The sequence below is a fragment of the Osmia bicornis genome, chromosome 12, assembly GCF_907164935.1.
Source record: "Osmia bicornis bicornis chromosome 12, iOsmBic2.1, whole genome shotgun sequence".
NCBI lineage: Eukaryota > Metazoa > Arthropoda > Insecta > Hymenoptera > Megachilidae > Osmia > Osmia bicornis.
In genome coordinates this window covers 5,131,754-5,157,074 of record NC_060227.1, presented here as the reverse complement: position 1 = coordinate 5,157,074, position 25,321 = coordinate 5,131,754, and the positions used below count along the sequence as shown (strand labels likewise).

Sequence of the window (25,321 nt, the reverse complement as noted above, 5' to 3'; positions counted from 1 at the left end):
TCAAACTACTGTATTTCTGTGTTGTAGCGCAAATTAGTTCTTGCGCAGGTCTATTTGAAGTGTTAATACTTCAAAATGTACTTGAATAATAAAGAAAATTAAGCAGAACAAATAATGACTATTATTTATATTGGAAAGAAATGTAATATAAGAGAATTAGGCAATTAACGAAGTCATAGAGGCACTCTGCAATGATTAAAGTCAAAATTAAATTCCGCGGAAAAGTAGTTTCAGATTCGACACCAGCGCCATCTATACAAAAATAGCTGAAACTACTCGATAAGTTACCAATCGGATTACCGACTTATCGGCTGAACATCCTGCAGTCGGTAACCCCTTATCATAAAATTACAAAAACTATTTGTTTATTAAACTAATCATTCAATGACATATTAACGAAGTTTTCTACAGTTATGATACATTGACAAGTAGTTTTTTTATTTATTAGTAAGTAGCGCAACGAGGTTACCGACTTTCGGGTGGTAAGTCGATAAGTCGGTAAGTAGTTTCCGCTACTTTTCGATAGAGGGCGCCAGTATGTTTCAGGAAAGCGATCGATAACTTGTAAATGTTTTAGCTGAATGAAAGGGATGATAGAGAAAAAGAAAAAGAAAGAGAATAAATTAAATAAACTCCGGAAAGAAATTAGAGGACGATTATTATACTGGTTGGCCCTCTTAATACGGACCTGATTTTAGAATCTTTTATTTTACAATATCGCCATACTTTTACAATCTTTCGCTTTAGTTCTGTGTATGTGTGTGTGAGCGTGTGTGTCCCCTTTTAGTCGCCTCTTACGACAGGCAGGGGATACCGTGGCCATATTCTAAGCCCCCCGAGCCACAGGGGGATATACTGACCTGATATCATCTTGGAGTGCCAGACATTCTTAGCATACCGAAATTATGGTATCCGGGGTGTCAGGGACCCCGATGCATCGCTGGCGTTGCTTATATACTGCACTGATATCTTCTCGGGGTTCCAAGGACCCCGAAGGTATACTATCTGTATACCAGTATTAAGGTATCCGGGGTTTCAGGGACCCCGATGCATCCCTGGCGTTGCCTGTATACCGACCTGATATCATCTTGGGGTTCCAGGGACCCCGATGGTATACTATCTGTATACCGGTAATATGGCATTCGGGGTTTCAAGAACCCCGATGCATCGCTGGCGTTGCCCGTATACCGACCTGATATCGTCTTGGGGTTCCAGAGACCCCGAAGGTATACTACGCGTACACCGGTATTATGGCATCCGGGGTTCCGGGGACCCCGGTGGTATACTATCCGTATACCGTTATTATGGCATGAGGGGGTTCCAGGGACCCCGATGCTATACTACCTGTATACCGGTATTAGAGTAACCGGGGTTTCAGGGACCCCCCGGTGCATCACTGGCATTGCCTGTATACTTACCTGGTATTATCTTGGGGTTCCAAGAACCCCAAAGGTATACTATCCGTATACCGGTATTATGGCATTCGGGGTTTCAGGGACCCCGATGCATCGCTGGCGCTGCCTGTATACCGACCTAAAATTATCTTGGGGTGTCTGGGACCCCATGATCCACGAAAACAAAGGCGCTAAGTTATCGTAGAGTTTCCACCGTTTCTGTATAGATGACTATAAGATCGAATTTTAAAAATACTTAATTTATGGCTTATAATTTATGGCTCAAGATACTTAATTAATAGAATACAATAGAAATATGATTTATATCAAGACTTAATAAAAACTTGAATACTAAATACCCCGTAGATTTAAACTCAATATATTAATAGTATCGGTATCTGAACTCGCGTTGCATCGATAAAATTTTAATTGTAATTAAGAAATTAGGTCATTAGTCAGAAACGAGTTACATTAAAACAAGCTAGAAGGTCACATGGCTTGATCCATTTCAGTCTTGCAACATAATCACGCACACGTTTCGAGACTGAACACAACACACGTTGCTTGATAGTTTCACAGTGACGTAAGACGTGCCATACGTTAGGTACGGAACACTGATGAAATACAGATTAGGCTGAACATTTTTGCTAACTTATTTTCACCCATTTGGCCTTGTAACCTATCATCCTATAATAATGCGTGAAATTTTACAAACCATCGAGCATGTGTATAGAAATTTACATATGTGTAATATATCAAGTTTCGATTAAGGTGGGCTTGGACCTTTTACCATTCTATGATTCTAAAATCCTAAGATTCTAAAATTTAAAAATTCTAAAGTTCTAAAATTCTGTAAGTCAATTTTCTGTCCAATATTCATCGTCGCTTCCTGATTTCCAAACGGATGGCCGTCCTAATTCAACGACGATCCTGAACACCCGTGATCGATTAATTAAACGGCGAGATAGCATGGTGTCGCTCGAAGTCTCCTAATTAATCAAGCAGTCGGGCGAACAGCAGCTACACGATCTTATCGGTTAAAGTACTACCATTGTACTATAGGACAACGGTGAAGTCCAGTCAACTCTTTAGTGGAAACGAACCTGATGGCCCACAGCTCGGTGTCGAGCAAATATTGATCGATGGATCATTGATCGACCTGACACCTAGTTTCCCTTCAGTTTCGCCAGTGACTACATATACGGAAAAGACTCTCCTCGAAACTTTGATCCTTCAAGATATTTGTAGATCATTCTAATAAAATATTTGAACCAACTTTTTTAAATGAGTTATGTAAAGAAATTTCTTTAAAATTATTTCCCATTGATTTTCCACATTAATTGTTCCCTCTGAATTCCCAGGAGTAGGATGAAATATGTTCCATTTCAAGTTTTAATTCGGACCATTCATCAAAGCTCGAAGGGACCTTCGCGAAATTCGATTACATTAAACGTACGAGGAAAGCTGTTCTAAATCAGCTTTTCTCCTCACTAATTACTATGAGGTCTCGCAAATTGAATTAGCACGTACGAGACACGCGATTCGTGGTCTGCAGATTTTCTGACACCCGATAATGCGATCGGCAATTATAACGTGCAAACGTAAACTCGGTCATGGTCGCTGAATCCTAATCGAATTATCTTCGTTCTGCCTGGAAATCCGATGCATCGTTCTCCAGTCGACCTTACATTTTTCCGACAAACTGACATTGAAGAGTGAGCTGTCTCTTCCATCGACTATCGCTACCGTCTTTTGTGAAATTCTCTTGGAAAACCGATCGTTGTATTGGAAATAAAATCATCGAATTTAATTTATTTAGAAGAAATTTCAATTTCCGACCTAAGGGTCCTCCAAGGTTCGATGACCTGGGGCCGCAGAAATCTTAATCCAGTCCTGCTTGATGTAAGTTGTTTTTTTAAAAGATATGAAAAATTTGGAATCAGAATATTTGAAGTTAAGCCAGTTTCATGTGTTGACACTTGAACGACCTCGCTCTCAATGCATCGCTGCATGATGCACATGCACTTCACTCTTCGCAATTGCATGCTCATTTCCCATTGGCAGTCGTGACGTGCTCGATTTATGGTCTACTATTACTGCTCTGCCGATTCGCATCTCTGAGATTGCAATTTCTTAAGTTCCATGACATTCACATAACTTACCATAATTTGATTAAATCAAATCTCAGCTCTTCGACATTTACCTTCAGGATTCTATTTTCTAAATTTCATTTTCTTTTCTATAATTTATCATTACTTATCAGTGTATTGAAAATTCGCAGAGTTTACACAAGAAGATTCGGTAGAGGCATCAGGTGCACGGTTTTCCACCGCGATGGCTCGTGTTCGCTTTTCGAAATCGTTAATCCACCGGTCGAAAACGATCGATGCAGCTGTGTAAAACGAGAGCCTGGTCCCTAGATCGTCTTACGATACCTTCACCCGGCCGATTTGTGTCTTGTTTCGCAACGTCGCGTTTAAATGAATTCGTAGACAGATCGATAGATATAGAAACGATGTAAAATGTTGCATAGATATTGGAAAGCTTCGAAATTCCGAAGAATGGAAAGAAGAAGGCATGGAACAGTGTGCTTCGCTTTGGAAAATAGAAGACTACAATGAAGAAGATACGAAATTGCATGGTTAACGTAGTGAACTTCGAGGGCAGAAATCCAATTGAGATGGAATTGGTTTTATGTAACACAACGAGGTGGAAACCGTATAGACGAGGATCACAAAAGATGCATAGTTAGCATCTGATCGGCGTTCTCCAGTTTCAAGGTTACATGTACTTGTTACATAAAAGTGTTTGCGACCTGAAGAATTCTTCTGATAGATTAGCTTAGATTTCTTCCACTTAAACAGAAATGTAGAAAATGAAATGAGTTACCTCCCTAATGCAAAGGGTAAAGTGTCAAATCATTTTTATAAATCAACGATCGAATACTTGCCCGCAATACATATTTTTCAATGAAACAACGCGACAAGAAAATTACGAGCGGCGAAACTCGAAAAACAAAAACTATGAAACCGGTGAAATTGCTAACGATAAGTTAAAACGAATGAAAAAACACGTCGATCAACAAGCAAATCGAGCTTCGAGATAAATATTTTTTAGCGGGTCTCACTGGAAATTCCGCTGTTTTTCACCGACAGCCAACGCACTGTCGCGAATAAATATCGAGCAGAAAATATTTCGACGAATATATCACGGGCAAACGATCGCGTCCTAACGAAATATCATTTGCAGACGTGTATCACGGTTCGATCTCGCTTGAATTAATGCGATACTGTCGCGATATCGTCGCGAACGTTTCAACCGGACGCGAATAAATTCCTCGATGCGTTCTCCCCTCGCCGATTTCGTTCGACTTCGAATCGAGAATAATTCACGATTCAACTGTTTCCGCAAAAAATCGTCATTTCCGTAACGATGAAAATAAGCAAATCGATGGTTGCTCGAAAAGAAAATAATTATATTCAGTTATGTTCCCACGTAAGGAGCATAAAATGATTCTTCGAGTTCGAAACAAAAAACGTTCTCCATCATTTTTATTCAGCAGCTTTTTTATTGTTTTAATTATAAAGAAGTAACAAAGAATAATAATTTCATGATATTACCATACTTTCTCTCTCTGTCGTTCGCGCGCGCACACTCTCCCTTACACGCTCTCTCTGTCTCTATGTATTTATATCAATATTATTTAATAGATATACTCATTCACGTATTGAATATCGTGGCAAATATATAGATAAAGGTTTCATCTAACGTTCACACGTCGTGGATAGCGACAGTGCAACAGAGACGCGCCTCTTTCTCCCCCTATCATTCTATCCGTCAACAACCCCACGATCCCGCGTACCTCCATTTATATGGCTCGATCATCAAGATTCCTCCGAAACGTATCGGATAATATTCTCCCGTCGTTTTCTTCGCCTCGCCGTTTCTCTTTCCCTCTCGTATATTCTTCCAACCGAAAATGAGAAAAGAAACAGCCATCGTCGAGATGGGAGAGAGAGCCGGAGAGGTAAGAAATCGGAGATTCGTCGAGTTCGTGGGAGTTGAATCGGAAGTAGCGCGCTGATCGAGGCGCAGCACGGAAGTGTCAGTTTCGGTCGAGATTACGTCCCGACGATCGTCGACACTTCGAACGGACTTAATCACTCGATATCGTCGCGGCTAACCACACATCGATTCGCGAAGACGAGTCGCCAAGTCTCGTGGGAAACCGGAAGTCTGCCGGTGGTACACCGTTCGATCGACAGCTACCGACAGTATGTCTAGTTCTTACGATGGATCGTTTCGCTCCTACCTACACGTTGCGAGAATTTCGTCGATTTCTAAGAAAGAAATTTCCAACGAAGTTTCGGCAACGAACAAACGCGAGAGTTTCTTTTGATTATTTTCTTTTATATTTCTTCCACTTCTCGAACGCTTTAAATGCAAATTGAGTTTCTTGCTTGTTTCCTCGGAGGACAGTGCGAAGCTAAGACTAAATCCGTATAAAATTTCTATAATGTTACAGTTCGTACAAACGTTTGGATCGTAGTCTAGATCGCTAAGTGTATATCTGTACTATCAACGAAACCATTAATGTACGCAAGAAGTGGAGAAAAAAAAAAAAAAATTGCTATCTCTCGCGATGAAAACCGATCGAGGTTCGAAGATCCGTTCACGAGGCTTCGATCGATCGTTTCCGTGGCTTCCGGTCGTGATCTCTCGCTTTCTTAAGATTAATTTTCCCACTTACGAACGAAACACTCTTTCAACATAGAACGATTACCTAGAAACGTATTTTTAAATTTTCTCGTCGACATTCAAGATACATTTCGTCTACTTCCGGTAAGAATTCTTTCTCGTTTAGCTTAAATCTATAAAGTGATACACACAACTCGAAGATCGATTCGAAGCTCGTGAACGATCGAAGTGTCATCGTTCCATTCGTCTCTGGCCGTACCTTGGCTTCCTGTTCCGGTATCCGGCGAGGATCGCACGCGTTCGCTCGCTCAACTAATAAAAACTCGACAACATTGAACTATATCGAGAATTATCGCCTAGACTACAAAATTCCAACAACTAATTGGGCGCCTTCTATCGAAGAAACTAATGTGTACTAATACCAGGCGCCCTCCCCTTGACCTCACCGATACCATCTTGGATCTCCTTCCCTTAATCATCGCTCGCGATCTTACAATTTACGGGCAGGATTTCCATGAATTGATTATCTAATTTCTCAATTATTTTTCTTTTCGCAAAGTGAGCCAAAAAATTAATTATTTCTGACTTGTTTGGAAAAAAATAAGGAGGACCCATAGGAAAATATGTAGGTGCGGATTCTCCTATTTTGTGTTAAATAAATGATATTAAAATAATGAGGAAATCCGATGGAAACGTTGACGCCTGCCCAAAGTCGCTAGAGACCGAATTGATTAATTGAAGTTGCAACGACGGGAGGGAGATCCATGCGGCGAGATTGATCGGCACCACCCTCGTCCACCGTACTTGCATGAGAAAACTATATGTAATAAGAAAGAACACCATCGCGAGAAACGAAAAGTTTCCTCCCTTACCGCACACGCACGGCTCACGCAAGCAAGCAGGCAGGCAAACAAACAAGCGAGCAGGAAACGTGGTGGTGTGTCATATTTTATTTCTTTTTAATCTTGTTCTTCACTTTCGCGCGCGCTCTCTATCTCGCGTTTCCTCTCTATTCTTGTCATTCGCACCTTTACTCATCGCAATAATTACGCGTGAAACGAAATTTTCCATGAAACTTCTCGACGGATCATCGCAGCCAGCTAACGAAAAGACCACGCGTCGACACAAGGATGGAGACACGAAACAGCACGAGAAACGGCGCACGCTCGATCTATAATATCGATCTACAATATCGATCCCGCGTCGAGGAGGCGACCAGTCTACGAACATCGTCTCGCGACTAATCGTCGATGGAATTTCCAATGAATTCCAGCTGCCTCGCGAAGCTCGACTAAAGCTTGCTCTCTCTTTTTTTCTTCTTTTTTTATTAAAAAAGAACCTGCGATTTAATATATATATATTTTTTTTTTCTAGGAATCCTGGGTACTATCACGCGTCCAGAATCGACTGTGATTCTTTTTTCTATAAAATTATAAAAGATCTGGATATACCTTCGTTCTCTTTCGATACGTGTACCCCCTCGACGATCAAGAACACCAGCCGGAAGGGCGAACCGCTTCCGGTCTCAACCATCGCCGAACACAGAGTGCGCCGTTCGATCGTGGCGGTGTTCTTCGTTAATAATTAATCTAACAACACGCTGCTGCTGCTGCTGCTGCTGCTGCTGTTTCTGGCTACTAAATACGACTTTAACTGGTTGTTGTTTGCGAGGTTTCCATTGTTCTCGCACAATCGTTCTCTTTGGAGGCGATCGCGCTACATCTAATTGTAAAATTAAAAAAGAAAGAAAAACGAAAACGCGACTGTTTTCAGCACGTTCTCCAACGCGAATACACACACAGAAAAGAAAAAATTATAATTATTTAGAACAAAGTAAAAGAGTGGTACAAAAAACAAGGTCGATACACGCTACGATTATTGAAAATCCATTAGCAGTAATAATATTAATAAGTAGTAGTAATCATAAGAGAATTAATGATAGTAATTACAATAGTAGTAGCGGTAGTGATAAACAAAGCATTTGACAAGCTGCAGAAATACAAATACGAAGGTACAAATAATTAGGGAACAGAAAAATCCATTTTCATCTCGGGACTCGTTCGAATCAACGCGATCCGTTCTCTGTGTATGTTACAATGAGAGATTGTGTTACGTGTGTGCATTGTGTGTATGTGTGTACACGTTTCTTTTTTTTTTTTTTATTATTTCTTTTTGTTCCATCACGAACAAGCTGCATACAAGCGCATTTATCAAGGACGACTTTTGATCGATTTTAAGTATCATCAAATTATATTTATCAATCGCGTCACGAGATTTTTTTATTTTGCGCTCATTTTTTCTTTCTCTCTTTCACGCATCCACACTACACACTTATCTCTCGCTGTCACACTCTTTCGCGCGTTCTTTCAATCTCTTTCGCAATCGCGCCTGATCTTTTCCGTTTTATTCCAAATTATTTCCCTTCTTCGCGTATTATCTCGTCGACAATTATCCTTACGAATTTCTCACATACTCTCTCGCTACTTTCTTCTTTCTCTCTCTCTCTCTCTCTCTCTCTCTCCTGATCTTTTCTGAACCTGATTCGTACGCACAAAAACACTGTTCCGCTTTGTCTCGTATGCTTCGATATTTATATATATGTATACGTATATATATAAAAATACAAAAAATAATTTACAAAATGATATTATAAGTATATTACACGCGAGTTTCATTTTTTGTTTCACACATTTGTTTTTTTTTCTTCGTTTGCTCTCGTTCGTGTGTCTATGTGTGTTATGTGTATGTGGTGTGTGCGAGTGCTTTCATCCCTCATTTCCTTTTCGAATTTATTGTTTCCGGTCGAAGAAACGACCTGAACCCTCGAAAAATTGTTAAGAAACGCTTCCTTCTTAATTTTCTCTCTCTTCACCCTGGTCTTTTTTGTTTATCATCTTTTAACTAAGCAACACACACTGAAAACGTGACACAGTTCTTCGCTCTCCTCTTCACGTTTTCTTTTTTTCACAATTTTTTCACAATTTTCTTCACAAAGTGGTTACCAAACCACTGTTATTATTAACAAAAATATATATATATGTATATGTATATTGTGTATATATATATATATATAATAATATAGCAGTATATATTATATTAATCTGGAGGCGCGATGCACGCTGGTATAATCAAATATCATACAAAAAAGAAAAACAACAATAATAAACTATAAAAAAGAAAAATGAAGACAAAAGGAGAAAAATAAAATTATTGAAAAAGGATCACCTTAAAAAAGACTAAAGAATATCTCGATCGTTATTCAACGATCGAGATATTCGTGGATCGATGGTAAGAAAGAAAAAAAAATATATTCTTAACTTATGCGCACACGATTGCAAAAAAAAAAAATAGGTAAAACGGTTCTCGTACAAAAATAAAGGAACAAAATCTAAAGCCAACAGAAAATACATCTCGATTATAATAATAACATTAACACTAATAATAGTAATAAAAAAGAAAAAAACACAGGAGAAGAAGTATAAAGGAAACAATGGTAGCGGGTGAAAAAAGGTACCTATATACAGATATACATATATAGGCGCACAGTGTCTCGCTGTTTCTTTTGCTCGCACGCATATTTTATCCCTCTCGCCCTATGCACTCTTTCTTTCACCTCTTGCGCACCCATACACCAGTCAAACCGCATTCACGAACAACATGTATACACGTATAGAAATGTAAAAGACATGAAAATCGTCAGCGAATAGAATTGATAAAAAAAAAAAAAAGAAAAGAAAAATAATAATAGAACAACGCCGTGAAAGGGTGCAGAGACAAATATTTCTCACCCCTTCAAAATTCATGGAACAAACGAATCGAACCCACGCGGTCTGTCAGCCTCGTTTCCGGAAATTTCGTTTCTCCGCCTCGATCCATCAACTCAAAAAATTCACCCCCTCACACACACACACCCACGCACACATTCTTTCTCTCACTTTCAATAGGTATCTGATCGCTCTGCCGCTTCATTTATTTTTCATTTTTTACCTCTTTCTCTTTTTCATCCCTCTTGCTACGTACGAAACGATGAAGACTGGGGCCTGGGGTGGGGTTTCGGAGAAGGGGCATTTCGTAACAGTTACATTTAGGATGCACTTACACGAGTAACATAGTTGCTTGTTTTGCAATTATTTTTTTCTTTTTTTTTTTTTTGCTTTTCGTCTGTTTACCATTTCGACACCGAGAGTGTGACTTGGGTGGGGTACAAAAAGGTTGGTTTTCTTTCTTTCTTTGTCTAGCGTAGATCTCTTCCTGTTCGTATGTCAAGGGACGGCGTTCGAGCGAACTCTTCGCCACCCCTCGAGTCGCGCAATCGGGGATCGATCCGTCGATTTCCGCTTCCCGACAAGGTCGAAACGACGTTTCACCTCGTTCGTCTTGTTTCTGTCGTTTGCTACTATCGATCTTTCACCCCTTTTCCTTCTTTTTTCATTCTTTGTCGCGGCGACGGGGAAATCGACGAATCAACCCCTTCTTTCGCCACGCTGTAACCGAGGTACAGCCCTATACGGTACGTGTGTGTATATATATAATATATATATAATATATATAATATATAATTATATGTATATAGTTTACATTCAGTAAGTAGTTAAAGTATTGAAAAATATATATGTAATTAATTACAAATCTAATGATCATCCTCTTGTTAATTCATTACTTGGTAGAATAATCGATAGGTTCATTTTTTTTTTTTTTTGGGTCTTTCTTCTGTGTTCCTTCGTGTATGTCGTGTGTGTATGTATGTGTGTGTTGGCTTCGAGTGTGTCCGATACACAAAACGCATATTAATATTGTTCTCTTCCTTTTCAGCGTCGTTTTTATTTTGCTCTTCTGTTGCTGCTTTTTAGCGTGAAACGGCTTTCTCTTTTCAACTGTACCTGGAGATCGTGTGCCCGGTTCTCTCTTACTCTCATCTGGTTGCTCTCATTCACGCGTTTCTTCTGTTCACTTCCGCTCTGACACGCGTGCGCGACGACGTCGTTTTCCGTTCCCCTTGTTTTTCTCTCCATCCTTTCGATCGTTCACCAGCGAAAACGAACACTCGGAATTCATCTCCCTTTTGCCGATTCAGCAACCATTTTCTCTACCATTTTCCCATAATTTTCTTTTTATTTCATACGTGATCCTATTTTTTCCCCCTTCCTCTTTAGATTCTTCGTAACGCGTATCAGAGCTGCGCACAACTTTCATCTGTCCATCCTTTTACCAATCATTCTCTCCCATAAATGTATGAATATAATATTATATCTAATATTGCAGTGTTCGGTTATCGCTATGACATTATTTACGTTACCACGATTACTTGTTTCTCCATTTACGGTTAAAGAGACAATATCGATCGCTATAGTTTATAGACACATGATACTTTAAAGAGACAGATTACCGTTGTTACGTCGTCACGTTATTTCATGTTATTATCTTATTATGTTCTTTTTTTTTTTTTTGTTCTTTTTCTTTTACTTCTTGTGTCGTGTACCCGAGTTACTTCGAACGGCGTGTATGTGTACGTGTACGTATGTGTGTGCCCGTGTAATTAAACCTTAACTTCCCGCCCTCGTCTTTTTCTGTTTTTTTTCTTTTTTTCATTTTTTTGTTAACGAATACATCCATTACAGATTATGGAAAACTATGCGTAATTTCTTTTTTCTTTTTCTGTTTGTTTCCTGGCTTACAAAGTGTTTCATTACAATCGTATTGTAATCGTATAATACTATATGTTTATCTTTTGTATATCTTCAATGTATGCTCTATCAATATATCCCTTTTTACATCCGTCTTTTCTCCCCTCCTTCCCGATTTCCATTTCAATCCCGCACCATTTTCTCTTCTGCTAAAAAGAGTATACATCGTATGTGTAAATTTTATGTGTGTGTGTGTGTGTATGTGTGTGTTTGATTCTTCGCTGAGCTGAGCCTCTCGTCTCAAGCCGAGATCCACATTTGATTCGCAACTTATTGCAACGCTTGCCTCCTCTCTCTCTCTCTCTCTCTCAACCCTTTCCGGCATCATCGATTATCCCGGCGAGTCGCGTCGCCTCGAGACGCTAGGACCACCATTCACGACGCGACAAATCGTCTCTAATAGGATCTTCTTCCGGTCGAACGGAGGATTTTTCAAAGAATTCCCGTACTCGAGAAACCCTTTCTTTCGTTGGCGATTACAAAGATTAGAAAAATAATCGGCGCGAGGAGTTGTCTCTCCCTCTCCGATGCTCGTCCTTCTCGTCTCGAAGCTGTCCGCGATCGAATTCTCCATCGTTCACCGTCGCGAATGTTATATTTTATCGCGAGGAAATCAACGATGATCGATCTAACGATCTCGAAACTCCGACGGATGGACATTGGTTTCGTTTAAAATCAATCCACAAATTTCCCAAATCCTCTCGATCACTCTTTCGACTTCTCTTTCGCTCTCTACCTCTCCCTCACTTTCTCTCTTTCACGTGCTTTCCTCGCTCTCTCTCTCCCTCTCTTTCTCTCTTTAACAATAGCAGGTACTAGCATAGCTACCACAGTCGTACGTATCGTTAATAGTTACAATTAAGTTTAGATATTACTAAAGGGTACTGTTCCTCTCGTCTTCTCACCACTCGCCTCTATTCCATCGCGGATCTCATCCCCCCTTTCTACTACCCTTATTAGTTCCGCAGTTTAAAAACTTGTTTAGCACCCCCCCACGCGACCGGAAACATCGTCTGCCGACTTGCTCGCTCGTCCACCAGATTAATTTCTAGGAAGTGACTGTTTAACATCGATCATTTATAATTAACATCGTTAGTAGACCGCAGTAAGAACAGTTTTTTTTTTGTAGAGGAAATATTCTTAGTACAAGTTCGATTAACAGGCTTAGATAAAAGTATCAATCACTTCTGGTGAAGAAATTCGCGTGTTCGTCGATCTTTCGCTCGCGATTCAGACGGGTACGACGGTCGATCGCGACCGACGGTACCGGAAGTTGCTCGTCATTCGTATACAAAACGGGCTATATCAAAAATTCGTACGAAAAAACGATGAGAACGTCACGCTTCAAATGATACTACACGCTCGGCGCGTTTAGAAGTGACGCTAAGGTAAGAAACTAGTCTAAGGAGAAGAGGACTCGCGGCTGAACCGAGCCGATCGATCGACGAATGCCGAGTATTTCCTCGCTGTACAGGGCGGTGGTTTTTACTCGCGAGCCGGTCGACAGTTTCCTGTCACGCGTATTCCGTACGTTTGTCCCACGACGACAAGATTAAACACTGTTTTCTTTTTTTTTGTATTTTTCTTTTTTAATACTTTTAGCACCTAGTGCCCGGCCCGCGGCTCGCGGCACCTCCGCCATCGTTGCTGTCTACCGGATGTCCGTCTCGACGAACGGATACGATTCGAGAAGCCGAGGATCGAATAAAAAAAAAAAAGAGAATTTAGAGATTAATCAGTGAAAACTGATCGCTTTTTCAGACGCGCGGATTTTCTTTTGAATTAAGTTCAAAATTAATTTCATTCGACTAAGAGGTAAAAAATTTGTTTCTAAATGAAATTCGTCCCATCATTGGCACTCCGCGAAGATCTCGTGAAACACAGCGACACTTTCGAATATCCAAGGAATCGGAATCGTAGTTCGACCGTCGAGGACGGCAACGAAGGACTTAATAACGTAATCACCTAATTAATCTCGCGAACGGAAATCCCTGGCTGGTTGCGCGCTGCCCACGGCTAACCGCGACACCTTTGTTCGCCTAAGACGCCCTCGGCCCTTTGTTCTCGATCCCAACGATCTCCGAACGTTACCGAACTTTCGGCAGAATTGAAACTTACGACAGGGAAGTTTGGACAGCCGGTCACCTCTTCTCCAGAGCCAAGAGAGGATCGATGAGACAGCTAGAAATTAAAGCGAGCTGGAAAGCCCCGATAGCACGGAATTAGGAAAGTTCCTCGACTGCCGCGACCGGTTGTCACCAACTTCCACGACACGAGAATGCTGCTCGATGATTCTGGAGAACCCTGAAGAATCACTCGGACCCTCGCGTCGAAGGGAAATCGTGCAGTCCGGTTCGTCGGGAGCAGTTGTCGCGCAACTCAGCCGTATTTCTCGTTCGGCGCGAATATGCCGCCATTCGTTTCCTTTTCTACTCTCCTTCTCCTTTGCTTTCTCTCTCTCTCTACGCTCTACTGCATTTATTATAAAAATAAAATGTAAAATCGTACCGAGGACGAGTTTTCCGAACGGTATGGAACCGCGAGCACCATCTGCGACTCGATCGACAATGAATCCTCCGCCGGATTCTTCGCCCAGCGGCTGCGTGTCCCTTTCCTCGATCGTTGGAGAAAACACGACGGACAGACAGACGTAACTGGGTCTTTTATTTCGTGTATCGATACTCCTGGTCGTTCTCCGGTATATATATGTATCGTATTTCGACGCGAACGAGACGAATGCACGAGCGGTCGTCAACGTTCCCGGCTAACGGCTGCTTTTCTCTTTCGTTCGTCGACGGATCGGCAGAGGCTACAAGTAGTCCCTAACCGTTTCGCGAGAACCCGCCAAGTGAGTGCATATCTTGAATATAATACATAGGCTCTACAGATATATTCATTATCAATTCTCCGACTATACCAGTGAAAAAATAAATTATTACGCGTTGGTAATATCTGTGTACGTGTTGGTGAAGTCGTGCGCGATAAAGTGTCCACCCCGGCCTGCTCGTGTATCCGATGATCGTCCATCAGCAGGGGGTGCGTGTTATGTACGTACGTTATGTATACAATGTGTGTCGCCAGGTAAATGGTGGGTGAGAGTGTGTCCGGTTGCGTGTGAAATCTGGGCTTGTGTGGAATTTTACGTACTTCGTGTGCACGTGTCTGTGTTTCTCTTGGCTGTTTTAGGTGTCCCAGGTGTGGGCGCGCGGCGTGTTCGTTCGACTTGTTACTCTGGAAACCGATACGTTGGTCCGTGTCATTCCCTCTCACTCTGTCTGTGCTCGTCTCGAGTGGCTGCTCTAGATTAACGTAACTGTAACGCAACAGGAGCAGCCATTATTTTTTTTTTTTTTTCTAATACCGTCGAACGGACGCCTAACGCCGTTGCAACGCCGGGTCCGTGTCGGTGGTTTTCAATGACGAACATTAGTATACACCGCGGCTCTACGTTAGTCGATCGCTCGTTCGTGTTCGCGAGTCCCGTCGCGTCAAAGTCCCTCCTCCTCTTCGTTCCGCCTCATGGCTCCTCTCCTAAACGTCTTGCAAGCACGCATCGGTACACAGGCGCACCCAACACACGGTCTTTCTCGCTCTCTCATTCGCTCTCTCCCTGTTTTTCTCATCAACTCGCGTCGCGCGTCCACCTGGTGCAATTGCTCGTTCCTCTTCGCCGAAGTGAAGCTCCTCTTCCTCCCCGACGTTTCGCGTCGCTGGTGTGAATCGATGGACCGATTGAACACCACGAGAATCCTCTCTGGACGAAAAGGATCCTCTCGTACGAGAAAACGGGAGCGAACGAATCAGCTAGACGAATGATTGGCGCATCGCCGGAGACGACGACGTCGATGATCGATCGTAGGGTGATGGCTTGGGGCTACCGTGGCGACGACGATATTTGGTTAACTTCGGAGAGAGAGACAGAGTGGGAACTAATGGATGAGCAGGAATCGACGGCATCGTCAGCTACGCGCAAGAAACCTTCGGATCAGATGGTGCAAGCGGATCAGGTATGGTCAGGGTACGGAACCTAGACTCTGGACGATGTCTCGACGCTTGAGAGAGCGGAAGGAGGCCTCCGTCTCTCTTCTTCCTCCTGTCTGACGAAGCAACACCGAGGATGAGACGCGGCTCGAGCCGCGTTAGTCACTCGGTTTCCACTCGTTTGGGGTGTTAGTTGGCTACGAGCAGGTGCTGGTACTGGCTAGCAGGATACGGCGCGACGGAACCGAGGCCGAAGTTATTCAGACCTTCGACCAGCGCGGTCTTGTCCTGTTGCTGACCGATACCGTTCACGTTGCTGTTGGCCGCGGTGGAACCGACCGGACCGAGATTGCCGGCTGTCTGCGAGTTGCCGTTGCTTCCGGCCGCGTTGCTGCTTCCGTTCACGGTGCCAGCGTAGAACTGATGACCGGTGATCGTGGTAGGATCGAGGTAGGACGACGGGAAATTGGCGCCCGTGTACAGATCGCCGGACAGGTAACCGCCGTGGCTGGACGAGTCGAAGATGTTGCGATGAGGGAACTGCGGATGATACGCGGTCGGACCGTGCTGGAAGAAGTACGCGCTCGGATCCGTGTGTTGTTGGCCAGCGCCGGCGACTATGCTTCCAGGAGACAGGCTGCGACTGCGGGGAGATCTTTGCGACACTGGTAACCCACCAGCGGCTGCTTGCTGTTGCTGCTGTTGTTGCTGTTGCTGTTGCTGCTGCTGCTGCTGCTGTTGGTGCTGCTGGTGATGATGGTGATGGTGGATCTGTTGCTGCATGGCGCGCTGCTTAATGTAGTTCGAGAACTCGGTGGGAGACATTCTGAAAGCAACATGATTACGTGCGGTTCAATTGCTGCTTGTGGATGCTTTGCTTCTGTTCTTGCGGTTAACGTTGCTTCGCGACTATGCTTGTTACGAGAATACACAGGGAATTATGGGGTATGCACGGTGGTAATTAAGCGCTTTATACAGCAGTTCGAATTTGGGGCCTTCAGATGTAATAAGAGGAATCATGGAATCGCCATTTCCATAATTCTAGAAAGGAATCGATTACTAACCTGTTCGCCCGTTTGCTGCTGGTTTTCAGTTTGGTGCTGCCAAACTTGGTCTGGGCGAAGGTAGCGGTGGTGAAGGTGAGCGGGGCGGTGGTGCGTGGGATGAAAGCTGGCACAGGACTAGGCGAACCCTTGAACGAGCTGGTGATGGGTGTCGGCGAGGGTGCCGACGAGGAACCGGATCCGTGTCCGTTCTGCTGGTTGTTGGACGATCCGTTGCTGGTGTTGCTGCCCAACGAGCTGGGGAACGGCGAGGTGGACTTGGGGCTCAGGCTGAGCCCTCCGAGTGACGTGCCGACAGCCTCGATGGGCCTGAAGCACTGAGCCTCGGGATTGAAGGTCTTGGTCACCTCGCGATCGGCCGAGCTGTCGTCGTGAGGGTCCCCAGTCTCAGAGTAGAGGATCTTCACCGCGTTCATCTCGCCGATGCGATAGCTCACCTCGCCGGGATCCACCCAGACGGCCAATTCCGCCGGAAGGTTCTCCAGGATATCCTGGATCGGTACACCGCTCTCTTTCGCGGCTCGTTCCAGCACGGGATCCACCGGGTCGCCGGTCTTCAGGCATCTGAATGCGGATCCTTTGAACGGTTTCTCTGGGTACCAGTGACCCTTAAACTTGTCCTTTAGCGCTTTCTCCAGTTCCTCGCCGAAGATATTCACCCGCCTACGAGGCAGTTTGTTGTAAAGGTACGATATCACGAAGTTGAGCGCCACCTGCACCTCGATGTGCATCTTGGCCTTTGCTGGGAGAATCTTCGGGCTGTTGCTGGACGTGGCAGCCGCGGAATATTATGCAGCACGTTCACACGATCGGCCGTCTTGCTGCAAACGCGTCGCTGTTACTCGACGATCAGCCACTCGACGACACCAGGGTCGACAGTGGCTCGGAACTTTGGCTACGGTGCTGCTCGTTCGTTAAACCCACCCTCTGATTGTTAAATCTGTAACATACAAGGAATTGCTTGTTAGATCTCTATTATCTTTAGCCAAATTTCTTTTTAGATCTTCAGGGTAGAAGTGTAAACGGATCATATAATGTACTTCAAAATTTAATAAAATTTAATTAAATGCATATTGAAATAAATCATTGAAGAATCCTGATTACCTCGATCACCATTACACGAAAGAAGTTCTGGAGAACGTTTCAGATAAAAATTCGCGAGTCACGCGCAAAGGGGGAGCGTTATCATTGTTCGTTCAAGGGTTTTTGGCATCGAGTGCGAAATCGCATTAAAAGAGGGAACGCTTGGGGGCGAGTATCTTCGAAAGGTATTCGCTTTTACCGCGTTATCGGCTGCGCATTGAAACGGAACGCCGCTTCCGGTTACTCGAGACTGCCGTCTTTGGGTTTCAACCCCTCAAGGTGTGGAACCAGAGGCAATCGGTCTTCCCGTTTTCACGCGGTATAATAATGCCTTTCTCGGCTATCCTCTCTGCTCCCGACAAAGAAGCTCTTATCAAAACCCTCGCCCCTTTATACGACCTGTAATTCGTAGCTTCATTATACGCGATGCGAATTTTAATCTTGGACCTGCTACAAGGGATTAAAAGTGTTTTATTGGCTATGAGGTCGCGGCTACCGAATTTCAGTCTCATCGTCTTTTGTCGGCTGTTTCAAAGTGCACTTGGCATAAACAGCGTTATTATCGTTATTTATGACACAGACCACTTACGATTAAGTTGCGACAATCAAAGAGCAACAGCGACTCATTTATCTCTTCAGGCATGAAAAGTAATATCTTTGATAGACTAAGAAGATTTACTTCATTTTTGAAGAGGGAAAAGTTTTCAGAGGACCAAATGGCAGATTCGAATTTTCTTTCAGCAAAGGAACCTCTCGCAACTAAGTCATATCGCGAAGTCGGAAACTTTCTTCATACCCGGGAACTATTTGCAAACGTAAATTCATGCCAAAAATAATAACGCAAACGTTGTTGAAGTGCAACGAGTTCTGTCTAGACGATCAGCCATCTCATCAAAGTCCACCGGCTTCCAAGTTTCGCAGCAAACTCGCCTGTATTCGAATCCAACAAAAATATCGAATGGAAACAGCAGCGTCTCCCTCGCAAGATCCTGCATCCTTGGGATCCTCGTTTCCGCTCGCACGAGCGTATAAAAGTTTCCCGAAAATCGAGCGAAAGTGAAACTGCCCTTCTCGTCCAATTCGAAAAAAGTGTCAGCGTCGAATTCTCCTGGAATATTCAGCTTCTCGCGCGATTACCGTGAAACGAACGTCAATAAAAAGGATTGGCCCCTTAGCGGTTCAGAGTGGCCATCTTCCACAACGGTTTCTCTCCTAGCAATTGCGGAAGTTGCTCTCCGAGCTCGAACGACATCGAGAGGGAAAGGCTTTTCTTTGCTCTTCCAACCCCCTTTGTTCTTTTTCCTCGCCTCCGTGTTTCTCTTTCTATCTCACCCTTTACTCGCCTTCCCTTTATACCACCCCCGACCTATTCTTCTTCATCCCTCACCCTTCTATTTCGTACATCGTCTACGTTCTTCTCTCTTCGAGGAGATTCCGAGACGACCATCAAGCCTCTCGACTATGTCCTTCGAGAGTCCGTCTCTCGGAACTCAATTCCATCCTGACGCTATTTCTTCTTCTTTTTTTCCCTTCTTTCACCACAATCTTCTAAGAAAAGACCGGAGCAACGTAGGAAGGAGGCAACGAGTTTCCGAGCAGTCCACCGCAGGACCAGCAGCCATTTTGTAACGGGATACGAGAGGAACGTTCTTCCTGCCCCTTGTTCCTCTGTCTCTCACCCTCTCAACGAAACATTGCGGCAGACAACAGGAGGCCACGGGTATTTTTCAATTACGCCACTGTTGGCTGCCTTTGCGGCTGTTTCGTGGTACATCCGCACCCTTGCCTCGCGGTTTCAGAATAAAAAATGTATTTATATCCTCGGATCATAGCCATTCTATTGCGAAATAAACAGCCCTACATAAGTGATTTTTCGACGAGGTTGCTAAGATTTTCAGTGGAAATTTTCATTTGCCAATTCTTCCCAACAAAGTTATCGTACATCGTGGGAACGGATTTCGTAGCTAGGTTGACATTGACGTTAAAATTTATGCGAAGGATCTACACGCGACTACACGCGTAAATTATCCAGCTACGATTTATGTAAGCCAGTGACACAATGCCCTGGACACCGTTTCCGTTTCCGCGCACGCTTTCGCGTTTCTGCACTTTTACCACGCGTTTCCCTCGGTAAGATAACATCTGCGCAATGGGTATAAATATTATGAGAGAAGAGAAACACCCTGGTTTCGTAGTCAGGCTACGAAACTTCTCTCATTTTCCTGGCATATCAACTCGAAAGAAAAATGTTTTCGTTCGCTCGACGAGCACCTCGCCAGTCGTAGCTGGATATGTAGGTTAACCCCGCTGCACCCTTTCTGCCTCCAGTAGTACTACACTACGACGGGGTTGCCGGTGGTATTGATCCCGGCCAGGGTTGCCGGAAGGTTCTCAAGTTAAAAATACACGGCCTTGCGAGTCGAGTAACTGCGAAGCATCGTCGTGTTTTTGGATCTCTTTCACGCCATATTTTTCAACGATTCCACGGATGAGAAAGAACGCCGGGCGAAACAATTAAGGCGGCACGATAATCACGGAAATAGCCTATTAACCTAATTCTGGTCAATTTGTTATTTCACGATATTAGAGGGTTGGTATTTTTCCTTCGAAATCATGCAAACCCATTTATCTACGTTACTGATAAACTGTGATTTCCTATGTAATGTAAATTACTTCGGACAAAGTGGTAATATAATCTGTATTATGTATTAATATGCTTTGCCTACAGTCGTTTAGTTTACCCAGGAAAGTTTAGTTTGCATTATTTAATCTAAATCTGCTGCTGATTTACCTCCAATCAACACAGAATAAATTAACCTTTTTGTATACAGAAAATATCTATAATTAATTGGGTATTTTCTAAGGTGTCTCTGTTTAAAAGTCACTAAATAATGCAAGTCGTTAGGAAATATCATCAAACGCTTCTCAAATAGACTCGATACGAAGCTAATTAAGCGCTAAGTGCGGATACAAGGGAACTGAGTCTATAGATTGAAACTAGGTTCGAACTACGCTGAGCAGTTAATCTAAAAATAGGATTAAAATTGGAATCGTCTTAAAGTAGGTCGCAAGTTAGATCGTATCGAAACGGGCTAATAAGAACTTTGAAATAAATCCAACACGAAGTAGTTCGCCTCTCCACGAGCAATTCATCTGACAGCCATAAAATGTCAACAACGATACAAACATTCGAAATAGGATGAAAAAAGGGGATCAAAGATGTTTTTACATTAGTCACTTGCAGCCCCTTTGCACAACTTGAACCACCCTCAAGAGGCGATCCAACGCTTTCCATGGCTGTCAACGAGCAAACCCACGGTGAAGGGTGACGCGATTCAAAGGGCAGCCTTTTTTTCCGGGCTTCGTGAAACCTTGGGGGGATGGGATCGTCGGGGTTGGTTGCAGGTGTGCGTAAAGATCTACGAGTGCGCCCTTTTCCAGTTACTGAATGGAGGCCACGTGGCTCAAAGGGCTGAATGTGGGCCAGACAACTGTCCTTCGGTGAACCGGAGTCAATGGGGCAGTGATCTATGGTATCTAGGGGTTTTTTTTTTTAGGGTCGACTTATCAACTCGAGAAGGCCGAATTAGAAAGGACAAAAGGAAGTCTGATGATAATTATTGTTTGCTGTCGGTTTGTTGGCCGGTGTATCCTATGGACTCCCTTCGTTCGAGCTCAATGGCGTCGTTTCGATGGATGGTAATTGCGCATCCGTGCATGGGGGAATCGTGTCGAACGTTCCACGTGGCGATACGTCACTAGTGGATCGATTTTGGAAAGGCGAGGCCCTGATGCCTTTCATGGACTTCCATTGAGCTTTCATGTTTCGCTGTGTTCGAATGGATCTTTGTGGGAGGATATTTTCTTCCACTTTGAAATAGATATATTGAATGATGAGAAGACGAGACCCTGTACTTTCATGAAACTCCATTGACTTGCATGTTTCTATGTATTCAGGGGATCAGAGGGATCTTGGAGTAATATTTCTTTCTTTATTCAGCAAATATCGTGTGCAAAAATAAAATTATTTTAAGAAAAGTTGACCTGATTGATGTAAGCGAAACGTAATGATCGCTAGCTTCCCGTATAATTTCAAGCACATAGAGACAGAGAGGAAGTTTTCAGATGGAAGTATTCGAACGAAGACACGAGTATGCAGCGAGGAAGCGCTGGAAAGTGGATTTAATTACGACTCGACCTAAATAGGATCAAGACAGGGTGCTCGACCCGACCTAGTCGTCCCTGCCTTCCACTGTTCCACTGGAAAGGTGTTTAAATCCAAATCCAATGTTTTTCTTCGCATCTTCGACAGTTTCAGAAATTCGACAAGGATTTATCAATTTACTGTTTCCACTCTAAATCTAGATTTCAATTATTTCAGCGCCTCCTTTACAACCCCTAAACACCCAATATCGTTCTGTCAAATATTCCAACGCGATCTACAATTAGATTCAAAGGATGGAGAGGCGTTTGATTCCTCCGAAAGTCACCAGACGAGTTACCGAGTCAACACCTGATGTGTCCTGAGAAAATTCAAGGCTGCCAAGCCAGGCTCGGAGACCTTTGACGACGGTTCATCGTCGAACTTGGGTATGGAAAGCATCGAGGCACTGGTCGGCGAGTTAGCTCTGTTCTATCGCCTGCAACTGGCAACTCTCTGATTACTCTATTCTGACAATGAATAGATGTCGGCCGGGAGGAGGAAACCGTGCGGAATCGTGTTACGTAACCCAGGCCGGTTATACAACAAATCACCGTTGCTCACGTGCGCGAACCGCCTGTCATGGCGATGTTTTAAAGGTCGTACCAACATGTCGCATAAACAAACTTCTGCGCTTCGCTCCGCGACACGGATCGGTAACTTAAAACTGGCTTACACGGATTTATGACAGTAAATTTATACTTAATATTTCCTCAACTGACTTTTGTCCATCTCGTACGGCATCGCCCTTGATCAGAAATGTTACACGTGGATCAGAACAAGTTGCGCGACGTCGCGACGATTTCGTTTTCGTTCGAGAAACAGCGAGAAACGAGAGTCGATGCCTGTAATGGTTACGAATGTGCTGAGTAATTAATAATTATTGCGCGCGTGCTCGAGTGTCACGCGTGACGCGTGTACCTCGTCGCGATTTGTGGGAATGGATATCTGCTGACGTGGACGTTTCTGCCTTATAATATTTTCATTGCCTTTACGCATAATTTTGTAACTTTATAAAAATAAAAGTATTTTGATGAAATTTCAATTAAAGCAATTTAAATTTTGTTATTTTTATAGAATAAATTAATGACTCTGTTTAATTAATCTTAGGCCAGGTATCGTTTCAATTTCATAACGATCGCTGCTGTTCTCGATCGACAATGTTCGCGGAGGCGTCGCACTCGAATCATCGTCGGTGTGGGTCGTGAATAAATTATCTGAACTCCCTACTTTTCCCTCTCTTTCTCCACACTGTGATGGCGAACGAACCGACAGATCAATACGACACAGCCTCCGCAGACACGGTCGCTGTTGCTCCAGATAACAAAGGCGAGGGAGAGAAAGAGATGGCGCACCGCTCTGCCCTATAAGCCTCTATTTAAACAGTGGCCCAAATACAACGGGGGATGGGCTTTCGCGAGGGAGGAAATCAGTGAAACGAAGCAACGGGAACCGCGACCTGGGTCAAAGCCATCAGCTTTCGGCTTTTCGACGATTTAGAATCATCGATTCCGTTCGTCGATCGCTTTACAAGCTATCACTGAATCATCGAGTTTTCTGTTCAGGAATTCCTTTCACTTTGCGTGGACTTGTTGATAGAATTACTAAATTAGATCCACGCGTGACGCTGGTTATTTAATTGCTCGGTGCTTGATTGTACAATTTCAAATCGAGGTAAAGAAGAATTTAGAGATGAAATAAAAAAGGGACCAAAGGAGAGAAAAACGAGTGTCTGAGAAATCATCGCGACTCGGTGATGAACGAGGAAATCCAGGACGGCTAGGCTGTTCGATAATTTCATCGTCTGCAAGGAACGTTTGAATTGGCGCGGCGGTCGCGAACTTAATAGCTAAAAAGAGAATATCGGTGAACGACGACTAGAGAAACGAGGTACAAAAGAGAAAAGAAGAAAGGCAAGACCATTATCCGGGGAAAATACGGCCGGTTGTCATCTTCAGGGTACGCTCCAGACGATCCAAGACGATCCACTGGTTATTTCGTACCATCCACGACGACCTGGCTTCACGAATGGTCGAACTATCGATCGTAGACTTTATAAACGTACCATCGATGATGCTCACCGATTGCGAACCCCCTTATTCTTTCCTATATTAATCCTAGAAAGACTAAGGGGATCGTCGAGCCTATTAATTAAAAAGAAATATTGAAAATTTCTTATTATTTATAATTAGAAACTGTCATAACAAGAAATTTCATCTTTTAACGAATCGAGTACGTTAGACTGTTCACGGTCAGCTGTTTTCCCGGTTCACTGATGAAATTCGCGCTAATAATCGACCTCTTTCGTACTCGAAGCGATGAATGGCAAGCAATGAAAACGTTTTCCTTCGCGTGGGTAAATATTGTGGTGATTTTTGCACGATGAATGGCCGTACCAAGATATTTACGACATATTTGCGTTATTCGATGAGAATTTAGATGAGATCTAGAAACGGACGATGAATGGCTGTTCGAGGAATGCATTCGCTTTGGGAATCCTGTGTTGTGCATATAATAGGGTAATGAACGCTATCGCGAGATTAAGCAATCCGGATCTATAAAACTGCAGCTTAGATTCTTTCTTTGTACGAGACACGAGACACTGAAATTTTCTTGTCATTTTTGGATGCTCGAATCATTACCGCGAAATGTAATCAATTAAGGCGATTCGAATATAATAGTCGTTTGAAAATGTTCGGCGAAACGAGGGAACAGCACGACCGCAATCGAGGGAACAGTATAGACAGGACACTTGGGAAATCCCAGCGAGAATTACTTCACCTTATCGTTCCTAGTTATTGCAGGAAGTAGTTGAGAAACGGCGCCGTTCGCTCGATAATTGCCAGATAACGCCGTGAGCCAAAGCGAAACAATTGATTTTTGCAGAAGGGAAAGGAGAAACGTTAGAACGCGAGGATCCTTAGAAAGGATCGAGGATTAATTATCTCCGAGCCCTTCCTTCTTTCTCTCTTTTCCACGTTGTTTGCGTCAACGGTAATTCTTATCGATCCTCCTTGATCACGCGGTATAACCGCTCAATCTCCATTAATTCGCAATTAATCGCGAACCGATCTGAGACATCGTCGATTTCGCGGAAACTCGACTGATCGTTAATCGACGACGATATTTCACGATTCCTCGAAACCAGACATTAATATTCTTATTCAATGACCGTAGAAGTTATATTACTTTGTGGAAATAAAATTCAAATGGTTT

At 43.4% G+C, this 25,321-nt stretch overlaps 1 protein-coding gene and 1 long non-coding RNA gene across 3 annotated transcripts in view; one reads left to right on the top strand and one right to left on the bottom strand.

Moving 5' to 3' along the window:
• Positions 1-1,339: 1,339 nt before the first annotated feature.
• LOC123988373 lies at positions 1,340-10,303 on the top strand. The gene is made up of 2 exons (XR_006829958.1): positions 1,340-3,296; positions 3,928-10,303. It is a non-coding gene; the product is annotated as an uncharacterized LOC123988373 (long non-coding RNA).
• Positions 10,304-11,525: 1,222 nt separating this feature from the next.
• Positions 11,526-25,321, bottom strand: part of LOC114873981 (protein Tob1-like) — a 66,182-nt gene continuing 52,386 nt past the window's right edge. For both annotated transcript variants that reach the window (XM_029182812.2, XM_029182813.2), the window contains 2 exons: positions 16,822-17,761; positions 11,526-16,583 (listed from right to left, as the gene is read on the bottom strand). In XM_029182812.2, the coding sequence (XP_029038645.1) occupies positions 15,947-16,583; positions 16,822-17,552 (1,368 nt within the window). In that variant the 5' untranslated portion in view covers positions 17,553-17,761 and the 3' untranslated portion in view covers positions 11,526-15,946. The remainder of the gene's footprint in view (positions 16,584-16,821; positions 17,762-25,321) is intronic.